This window comes from Etheostoma spectabile, chromosome 2 (assembly GCF_008692095.1).
Source record: "Etheostoma spectabile isolate EspeVRDwgs_2016 chromosome 2, UIUC_Espe_1.0, whole genome shotgun sequence".
Lineage (NCBI taxonomy): Eukaryota > Metazoa > Chordata > Actinopteri > Perciformes > Percidae > Etheostoma > Etheostoma spectabile.
Genome location: NC_045734.1, coordinates 18,490,581 through 18,501,015, shown reverse-complemented (window position 1 = coordinate 18,501,015; position 10,435 = coordinate 18,490,581). Strand labels below are relative to the sequence as shown.

The window sequence follows — 10,435 nt, the reverse complement described above, 5'->3', positions numbered from 1 at the left end:
GAGCAAAATGATATGAATCACCCAAGGAATAAAAATACTGAAATCTATTACAGAAACACTAGAATTGCCCAAAGTTTTCCTCATTGTTGAGCTCAGACGACACAAGATGGAATTACCTATAGCATCAGTATTGCATGACATGAATACAGACCTGTATGTTTCTCTCGTATTTTAGACTTAAACTTGTATCTACAGTGCAGTGAATTGTTAGTGTGTAAGTGAAGGCAGAGAGGAAAAGTAAACATAATATAGTAAAATAATACAGTAGTGTTCTAACCTTGTGAGCCAAGTGGAAGAGTAATCGATTTTGGAGGGGAGACATTGGCGCTACAGACAGCAAGAGAAAGCAAATTTAGTTAGACAGCAAACCACATGGGAATAAGATGCAAAATGTATTCATATCAAAAACGTTATCTCAGCAATTACATAACTGACTGAACAGCATTGTATGTGATATGGCAACAAAAAAAACATTTCTTTGTGTTGCTCAAGCTGCAAAAAAAGTCTTCACAATAAAATCCTGCAGACTTCTTGAATACAACCTGGTGCACAATAACTATTTTAATTGAATTTTGTCCAAAAGTGTGTGGACAGCCCTATCCACAAAAATGGTGGGCTTTCATGGTTAGTGACATTTGGATTATGTTTTGGTAAGAAAAAAAAATCCCAAATGACTTTGTATCTTGTAAATATGATTTTTCACTGAAATAATATGAATGAGCAACACAATTGAAAAAGAAACCAATAATTACTGATAATTAGAACTCACAGTATCATCACACCAATTTTGTACAATTCAATAGCAAAAATGTTTCACCCTATTAAAAAAATGCTAATATGTAGACTGGTTGGCATTGCGGCTATGCATAAAATGCATAATATAGATATATTAATATTTTGATAATATTTTGATGAACTAGAGACATTCAACTACTTAATATTTCAAGGGTTGCATGCTGTTTGCATACAGTACATAAAAGGAATTTACTAATGTAACACCTGGAAAGCCCACCTTTAGATGCAGCCTCCTCAGCCTCTTTATAGAGCCCCAGAAAAAACAGTGCACAGGCCAGAAAGACCCACACCTGAGCAGGACATTCAGGCTTCATGGTCAGAGACTTGTACTCCTGTCACAACATGAGGAGGAAATATTGCAAATGCGATCAGACTCTACGAAAAACAGTCAGTCACATCCTTTCATTTACCCAACAGGTATTCAGTATTATTGGTTATTTTAATTTTGACATATGGGGTCCTATTTTTGCAGCAAACTACACACACTTATTCAGATACATATAAAACAGAAAATACCTCCATAGCTCTCTTGTAATCGCCCAAGTGAAAGGCGCAGTAGCCAATCCATTGGTCAGTATGCTCGTCTGTCTCGCCGATACTTCTCTGAAACTAGAGATGACACAGCAACAAATTAGCAGCAGCAGCAGCACTCAGTAAATAAGAGATGTCTGTAGCATAGATGTGGAAGTGATTCTATTTCTGAAACTTTAAATTCAGGGCATGACACAGGATAAACTGCAAGAGGCATTGCAGTAGAAAAAATAATAGTTAACTCCTTTGTAAAAGTGCAGCAATTATTTATTCAGCCACAGGGTCAAGTTAACCCAGTAGTTTCATCACACCGAATCTCTCAACTGATTCGTCACATTTGGATATTTTGTATTGTAGGACATTGCTGCTTAATCCCAAACTTTTGAAAAAGGATGGTCAAATCAATCACAGGCACAAGAAAGTAACTAACAGACCACTTGTTTTGAAAATCCAATAACGGCATGAAAAACAATTTTGATATTATGGACCCTTAGATTTTGTTTTGATTTCTGTGTGTGACCACAACAATACTTCCAAGCAGGATATTTTACGGTTGAAAAATAAAGATATTGGTCAGCTGCAGTACATCACACAGTTAATTCAGTTGATTCCATTAATTGTGGTCCATGAATACATGGAAGCATGGAAGCACTCAAGCTTTTCCCCTCTGAGTCACGGTCCTTATTCTCAAAAGCCTTTTTAGCAAGCAATTATTATAAATTATCTTTATTAACCTATGTGTTATGTGTTTAAGTACCTCTAACAGTGTCAAAGCACCAAGGTAGTCTCTCTGTTGCAGGTATTCCTCCAAGTTAGGAACTTTAGTCTTATTTTGTCTTTTTTTCTCACTGATGCTCAACGGTGTCTCTCCTCCCACGGCTGGCTTCACGCGAGAAAGGATCTGCCAAGTCACACAATTTGAATTTCCAAAGTTATCACAGACTTTGAGTTGGTTGGGGCCAACATGTACGTCAATTTCAGAGATATATTAAGTTATGACGAGACAGCATTAATAATGGTCCTGGCGTAAGGTATAAAAAATGATAACTCACCATGTTCGACGAGTCTCTCTAGAGGCACTTAACGTTAGCGCTAGCTAAGACTTGTTTATCACTAACCTAGGTAACGTTGGGTGTTTCTATCAACGAAAACACCAATTGTTAACGTTAGCTTTTACCTGTTACGCACGTTTTTAGCAAACTCGTTTCATCGTTCATTGAAACCAGCAAAATAACGTTACCAACGTAAACTGAATTTACTGTCAACTAACAGAGCATTAATAAAATGAACTATAGTTAAAGTGAACACGTTTTTAGACTGGAGAATTATGTACAATCCTTTTGGTTAACGTTAGCTAGCTGAGGCTGATAGTTTGATGGTTGCGTAGATTCATTTTTCCGCTCTCATACTTTCAAATTAAAGGCACAAACAAAGGTCCGACAATGCAGTGAGGCAGTTAAACACCTATTAAGGTTAAATCATTGATGTTATATTTATATACATGCTCCTTATCTAAAAACCTCGGAGAGGGCTGAACCACAGGTTGGAGATGACAACTGAAGGAAACGTTGGGACAATGCAACCGTTCTGGAATGGAGCTCTCGAATGACATTTATTTTGGAGTCTAACAGAGTTTGGGGTTCAACCGGAAACAGCTCGACACTCTGTGTTGAGCTTGATTAAGTGGTTTGTCCATTGTTGCCTAGCAACGGAAAACGAAGGATTTTGAATGATATATTTATCATACAAGACCATGTACAAGATACTGCCATAAAATACATCCAAAAACCAAGTTTTTCTGGCAACATTAACACCACGTTTCATGAGAAATGACGTATTCTGCGATTGCCTTATGTAGATGCCCCAGTGGCCTAATGGATAAGGCACTGGCCTCCTAAGCCAGGGATTGTGGGTTCGAGTCCCATCTGGGGTGGACTGTTTTAAATTAATCAGCCTCAAATTACTCCTACTCACTTACTCACTGCATTTCCTAAAATTGACTGTGGTATTAATCAGTATATCCATTCATCCTTATATTGATCATATCCGTATCTCAATTTTGTAATTGGCTGCGTGTAATGTGTAACACTTGATCACCCTTTATGAATCTTAACTGGCATATGGAACTTGCAATAATCTTAACCAAAGTAACACACACACACACACACAAAGCAGGGCAGTAAAAATTGCAATTTAAAAAGTGATTAGATTTAAGCATAGACAGGTAAAGGATTTAAGCAGTTGTGATATCACGAGTCATGTTCCATAATTTCCCCTGGCTTACCTTAGTCATTCACAACACAAAATTATCATTAATAATTTAAGTAAAGTGCCTTTAACAGTGGAATCAAAGTAAACTGAAATGATGACAATGCATGCAAAAAATGGAGTAAAATCATTAAGTGATTATTAACTTGATTGACATTTTGTGTCCAGTGTTGCTCTGATAGTCAACTGGGCTGTTACAATCTACTAGTAGGTCACAATACCCAACTGACATTTATATCCATACATCAATGGTTTACACAAAGCATTTTATTACCTTGATTTTCATCAATTATTTTGTTACTTCCACCCCTCATAGAACTCAACAATTATATCATTTAAATTATACATTTTTACAGAGGATTTATTGATATAGTCATGAAAGAAAAGGTTCTTTTTAAAATATTTATATATTTTTTTATTAGTATTTAACCACTCACTCTGACATCTTTCCATTTGTGCATGAATAGGTCTTGAGCGAGTGTGTATATTACAGGCCTGTGTGAATTGTAATTTTCCGAGGATAAAATAAAAAGGTGCGTCATTGTTTTGCAATTTCCCCTTGGGTTTTGTCTTTAAAAAAAACAAACAAATACAATTAAGGTGTGGCAGGTGTCGCACATAAATCCTAATTCTGCAATATGTGGCATTGAACCATGCTATGCATGTGCAAACACCATGCATATATACACAATAATGGATTAATAAAAACCAGCCAACTTTATTAATATCTCAGCTCCGTGCTTTGCCTTTCGTATGTTTTTGATGGACATGACTTTGGACCAGTCAGAGCTAGCACAGTCCCAGTCGGAGTTCTGGGCTGTGGGAGTTGCAGACCAGTCTTCAGCGGCAGTTTGGGAACTCCAGTCCTCTGAGGAAACTGAGTGAGAAATATTTCATTATTATGCATTCTGTTGAAATGTTTACATTCATCCACTGACAGCTTCCGAAGACTTTTCCAATTTACTATTCAATATGGCAGGATCCTACAACTCAGTCCAAGATAAAATTATAAGTGAAGGGTGGAATCTTTTTTTTTTTTATATAAACATTCAAACTAAAATCTACAAAACATTAGTAAAGAAATCATGTCATAACTCCACCCAAAAATGTTTCTCCTTGCTAAATGCCTTTGACTGCCAACACTTCTCTTAATCTAAAACAGGGATTATCTGTCAAAAATTTGAGATTTTATAAACTGAAGAGCCATTCTTTTGTTGATCAAAAACTACACTGCAAAAAGGGGGTGTCTAAAAACAAGATTAAAAAAAAAAACATTAAATCTGAGGGAAAAGGTACTCAAAACGAGTGAAATCATCATCTGTCCATGCAGCAAGATAATTTCACGTAACAAGATTGCTTTAAGATTATAGTGTAAAGTTGAACACTTAAAATGAGAAATTCACTCTTAAGATAAATTATCTAACTTCTAAAATCTAAGTTTGTTTTATTTGGTAAGAACCAAGTTATTTGCAGTGTATACAGTGCAACTAGAGCCCCAGCATCCGTTTGTCATTTTGCACCACTCACCTCCTCTGGGTCTCTGTAGAACTAGAGGTTCAGGCACATCTTCTCCTGGGAGCTACCTGGACATTTCTTTTAACCACAGGCCCTGGGGCAAAGGATGACAGTCTTCCACTGTAGTTTCTGCACCTCTCATCCTTTTTCCTGTGAAAGACACCAGCAAAAGCTCATATAACCGCCTAACAATGTGCCTGCACATGGTTCTAATCCTGTCACTGAAGAATCTGCCAATTCATTGAAGCAGATACAATATAAGTAACCTGAGGCAGCGCACACCATGCTTGGTTCAGGGCAACCAAGTGTGAGTATGCCGTTAGCGTAAGTGAGCCTGCAGTAGGTACCCAGTGGGGGTGGGGGGGGGTATATATACACTAGAGACGTTCCGATACCAGTATCGCCTCAGATACTGCCTAAAACGCTGCGGGAAGTCCTGGAGTTTACGCACCGATCTGATACCACATTATAAAGAAAAGGAATGAAAATCCACGTTAAAGTAGTTTATGTTATTTTGTCTGTCAAACTGGATAAAAGAAAGTTTGAAAGGTCATTGTTTGTGTAAGTTCTTGTTTCACAAAGAGTTTAACCTGAGCCAGAAATCATATCACATCAATCCAGGGATAGTAGTATACAGTTGTTAAAAACAAAACAGTGGTATCTGCTCAGTACTCGGTATTGACCGATACGCAAGTTCAGGTATAAGAATCAGTAAGCAAAAAATGGTATCGGACCATCTCTAGTATATATACTGTTCCAATGTGGCTCAGGTCACTATCAAACCCCAGTCATGGGACAGCAGTCCTAATGGTGTTAGCGAAAACCCAGCCAAATCCCTCTGGCACACTCCGACACCTAAACACAGACGAGATCAGTGCCAGGCTTTAATGGTGTGCTGCATGTTTAGTGCAATGGGGTAAGCTTAAAAGTAATACAATACAAATATTACATCCATTTTATGTCAACATTTGCTGAGCAGTGACCATAAGTGCCACTTACATGATATTGGTAAATGATAAAAATGCAAAAATAGTACAAATGGCGTTTTAATGCTTAAGTTTTCAACTTTTAAATTTGGAAGACAGTTTTTTTATTTTATTTTATTTTTTAGAGTGAGTCTTGCTTTACCAGAACATCTCATCAAGACCAAACTGATGGAACGTTAGAAGATTTATAATATTTATTGAAGTAGATTTGTCTATAAATACAGACCTGTCCTGTACTCCTGGAGGAGATACACCAACATCGCCTGGATTCTCGATGGCAACAATAGCCTTGGCTGCTACCAGGCCGTTCTCACATTAATAATTTACACACCTGGAGAGGGAAAGACAAAAAGGAAGCCAAATTACTTGCCACACTCATGACAGACTTTGGAATCAATGTCGTTTGGTCAATGTCCTGTGATTTGACGGTCAGGCCTTTGCTAACACAGTAAACATTGTCAACAACTAAGAAAACCAGAATGAGAATCTGTTTAAAACTACATAATAAAAAAAAAACTTTATCATTTTTTATTAACAAGGTCAGATTCAAAACACTAAAGCATGTGTAAGGTATATTTTTCATCAGCTGATCTGTTAACTTATTTACCTTTTACAAAAACTTAGTTATGAAGGACACTAGACGAGATGTAGTTTTTAGCAGCTTAACATTATAACTACTTTAAACTATCTAAAAACAAAGGATCCATGGTTGTATAAGCAAAAGTAGATGTATATAAATTGATGAAACTAAAATGCATACAATTTTTTTATGTAGTAATTTCACATGCAACCTGACATTAATGCTGATCTCAAAAGCTTGGACCGCTACAGCTACCAAATAAACTCCTTACTTCATGCATTCGAAGAGTCAGTAATTTTGTTTAACAGACACATATTTTGAATGAGACACTTTCATCCGAGGTCATATCAATAGAGACATGCAAAGACATTTCAGCTGGTCACTGATTTAGGTCCTTAAATGTCCAATGCTTCATGGGCTTTTACACAGAGGCGAACAGGAAGAATAGAAGAACACAATTTCATTATACCAAGAATGTGGCTCAGGTCACTATCAAACCCCAGTCATGGGACAGCAGTCCTAATGGTGTTAGCGAAAACCCAGCCAAATCCCTCTGGCACACTCCGACACCTAAACACAGACGAGATCAGTGCCAGGCTTTAATGGTGTGCTGCATGTTTAGTGCAATGGAGGAGAAAAAAAAAAAAGAAAAAAGAAAAAAAAGGGCATTAAATCTATTTTAATGCTAACTTTTGCTGAGCAGTGACCATAGGTGCCACTCACATGATACTGGTAAATGACAACAGTGCACTAATAGTACAAATAGCTCAAGAGGAAAAGAAAGGCGGCAAAGTGACTCAGTAATATCTGTTGTATGGGAGAGTTTGCCACCATAAACTAGTGGCAATACCAGACCAAATGAGGCTGTAGCCGAATAAAAACAAAGTATGGAATTTAGCAACAGTGAGTCTACTTTTTTTGTAGCATGAGTCAGTAAAGGACAGTGATGACCGTTTAACAGACGAAGCATCCAAGCGCGCGAAAATGTGACGTCAAAATAACGTAGATCTCACTGGCCAGAGGGCTGGCCACTATTTTTATTTTAAATGGAACGCGACAAAGCGGAAACAGGAAGCCTGAATGAGCTTGAGGGAACCCGCATACCAGGACTCTGAGTGACTGCAAGTCTCTCTTGTAAACTTACTGGGTTAAGATGAGCTCTTTTATGGTGTATGAAAAGCTTGATCCGTCAAAGTTGGTCATTGAATCAAATCAACACATTGACAAGAATGCTGCTGTCAGTGCTTAACTTTTTCTTCTTCTAGTCTGTAGAAATAGCAAAGTTGGTAGCCTGTGCTCATTAGCACCACCTCTGTTCAGGAGAAGAATGCAACTAGTGTCACCTCATGACATCACATTTGCTCTCCCCAGTGGCTCTTTCCAGGCACAGCCATGGATCCACAAGAATAAAACAATTCTCGTAACTATTTACAACAGAAAAGGACATGAAAACTGAAACCATTTTTACTTGCTTAATAATGCTGGAATAAGTGTAGAAAAGATGAAACCAAAAAGACCAACTTACAGTCAAGTCTTCCTCTTCCAGCATATCCTCCTCCTTCATCTGCAGCACATCCGGACATCGTGTCCACTATGTTGAGTTTAGTGGGAGAGCTAGAAGAGGAGAAGACAACATTTACTTTCAGATAGCAGCAAGCAGACCACAACAGTACAAACATTTTTGATGGCAAAGCTTCCGATATGACCAATGGTAAAAGAATATACTTATAGACCCAAAGTAAACAGGTAACAAAAGCCAAGACTGAGAAGATGAAACGCATGACCATTCCCACGTTACCCCTAGTGTGGTTTTCAATGTTTGCGAAAAGAAAAGATTATGCCATTTATTATTTCTTCCAACTCACTGCTATGAAACTTAACTGTGTCCTCCTCCGACTGGGCCTGCTGTGTGTGCGTGTCTGAGTCTGTTAATCAGTTAGTGCATCCAATCGCACAACAATTATCTGGTATGTCTTTTCACCTCCAAAACATCAACTTTTGTTAAAACTGGCTACATCCTAGCAAGAGGATTATCTTACTAGGTTTCGTTGCTAGGAGACTACTGTTCTTGCGCCAGCTAGTAGTTGGGACGTCACAAGAACGTTCCCCAACTATTGTCTAAAGGTTGTTTTTGTTAACCTTCAGGGAACGTTCCCTGAACCTTCTTTTAAAGATGAACTAACCTAAATTTGAGTAATGTGATATAACAGATGTATTTTATTTCTCATCATTGATAAAATTATTAAAATGGATGAATTTGTTAAAAGGGATTAAATGGTAAACTGAAAGTGTTGTTGCTGCTGTTGTTACATACACAAAACACAAACATATTCACTTACAAAAATAAAACCCAACGTATAGGCTTTATAGAATTCAACAAAACTGAGACTGACACACGGGGCATTACTTGAAATTGAGACACAACACCAAGCGAGATACCAAACGATCCAACCTAGGGAAAGGGCAAGCAGCTAAATACGTTGGAAGCACTCTTATGACAAACTCCACAAGCTAGCACTCCGACCACAGACTGTATAAATAAACTATGACACAGACATTATCACAGATCGATATTAATGGGTTCACTGGCCGCTAACTAAACCACAGAATCCAATGTCCCTCTCTACTCACCAAGAAGCTAGCTGATGTTCACCGTCTCAGAGCAGATTGTTGATGCAGAGAGAGTTTAACTCGCAGAAATAGCTGCTAGTTCCATAATAAGAAAAAACTAAAAAACTCTGCACTAACCTTAAGTAAAGGGCAAAACTCGCGAATCCTCCGTGCATCTATGGTCAAACTGGGGTAACTCTCCCAACGTGCAGCCAACAAGCGATCCCATTGGATTAATTCGTCCAATTACATTTTACATTCATCTGCCTCTATTTTCTTAAACGAACAAGACCTCAACCATGTTTTTCCATTTTCTCTAAATTAAGGTGACCAGATTTCTTAGACAAAATCCAGGGACATTTTCAGCTCAGAAGCGTATTTACCTCCAAAACAAGTAATGTTTTTATTTTTGTAAAACTTAAAACGGGGACACTAGACCTAGAGCTGTTCTTATTAGGGTCTGAGCCCCCGCCCCCCCCCCCCCAGGTCTGATCCTAGACCCACCCCTGCTGCTACTTCCTACTCCACCTCAAGATAGAAAGTCCTAATATTTCAAGATAAAAAAATCCACCCTTATACTTCAAGATAAAAAGTTTTAATATTTCAAGATAGAAGTCTAATATTTCAAAATAGAAAGTCCTAATATTTCAAGATAGAAAGTCCTAATATTTCATAATGTAATGTTTACTGAACTACTGACAGCTTTTGCTTTACTGCTCAAGGCTTGTTTCTGCAACAGCTCATTGAGAATCCGATACAATAAAAACTACTGAGGAATATTTTCCTTTGACATGATGCAGTATTAAACGAGATCGCTGCAATGTAAGTTAATAGGATAATTGTCAGCTTGTATTTACGTTCATAAAAGTGCTTGTTTAGCTGCTAACAGACAGATTAATTTTAAGTGTCTGACAAATTATGGAAAGGATTTCTAGAGGTTACCTTTCTGTTAAAGATTAAGTTCCTTTTTAAAACTAACAGCCGCGAAATTGCGTTCGCTAACCCACCAGACTCCATGTAAATAATCCGTGATTTTTAGCATCGTAAAACACGGCTTTCTAAAACGTCTCTGAGCACCGCTGCCTCTGGCTGTCTAGAGCCTGCGTGTATTGGATGTGCGATTATCGGCTATGTTTTGTCAGTTTTTTTT

At 37.7% G+C, this 10,435-nt stretch overlaps 1 protein-coding gene, 1 long non-coding RNA gene and 1 other non-coding gene across 6 annotated transcripts in view; 1 reads left to right on the top strand and 2 right to left on the bottom strand.

The window, feature by feature from the left end:
• ift56 (intraflagellar transport 56) overlaps positions 1 to 2,902 on the bottom strand; it is an 11,773-nt gene extending 8,871 nt beyond the window's left edge. Inside the window, exons 1-5 of the mRNA XM_032500830.1 lie at positions 2,379 to 2,902; positions 2,084 to 2,227; positions 1,312 to 1,404; positions 1,013 to 1,127; positions 278 to 327 (exon numbers count right to left, since the gene is read on the bottom strand). Coding sequence (XP_032356721.1) covers positions 278 to 327; positions 1,013 to 1,127; positions 1,312 to 1,404; positions 2,084 to 2,227; positions 2,379 to 2,381 — 405 coding nt within the window. The 5' untranslated portion in view covers positions 2,382 to 2,902. The remainder of the gene's footprint in view (positions 1 to 277; positions 328 to 1,012; positions 1,128 to 1,311; positions 1,405 to 2,083; positions 2,228 to 2,378) is intronic.
• A 284-nt stretch (positions 2,903 to 3,186) lies between these two features.
• On the top strand, positions 3,187 to 3,259 carry trnar-ccu (transfer RNA arginine (anticodon CCU)). Its single transcript has one exon. It is a non-coding gene; the product is annotated as a tRNA-Arg (tRNA).
• Positions 3,260 to 4,292: 1,033 nt separating this feature from the next.
• LOC116705606 (uncharacterized) overlaps positions 4,293 to 10,435 on the bottom strand; it is a 6,704-nt gene continuing 561 nt past the window's right edge. The window contains exons 2-6 of one of the 4 annotated variants that reach the window (XR_004335977.1): positions 8,201 to 8,289; positions 7,145 to 7,245; positions 6,322 to 6,426; positions 5,122 to 5,259; positions 4,293 to 4,471 (exon numbers count right to left, since the gene is read on the bottom strand). This is a non-coding gene — a long non-coding RNA (uncharacterized LOC116705606). Of the gene's footprint in view, positions 4,472 to 5,121; positions 5,260 to 6,321; positions 6,427 to 7,144; positions 7,324 to 8,200; positions 8,290 to 9,306; positions 9,322 to 10,435 lie in introns of those variants that run through there. The other 3 variants (XR_004335974.1, XR_004335973.1, XR_004335975.1) reach the window with 3 other exon arrangements.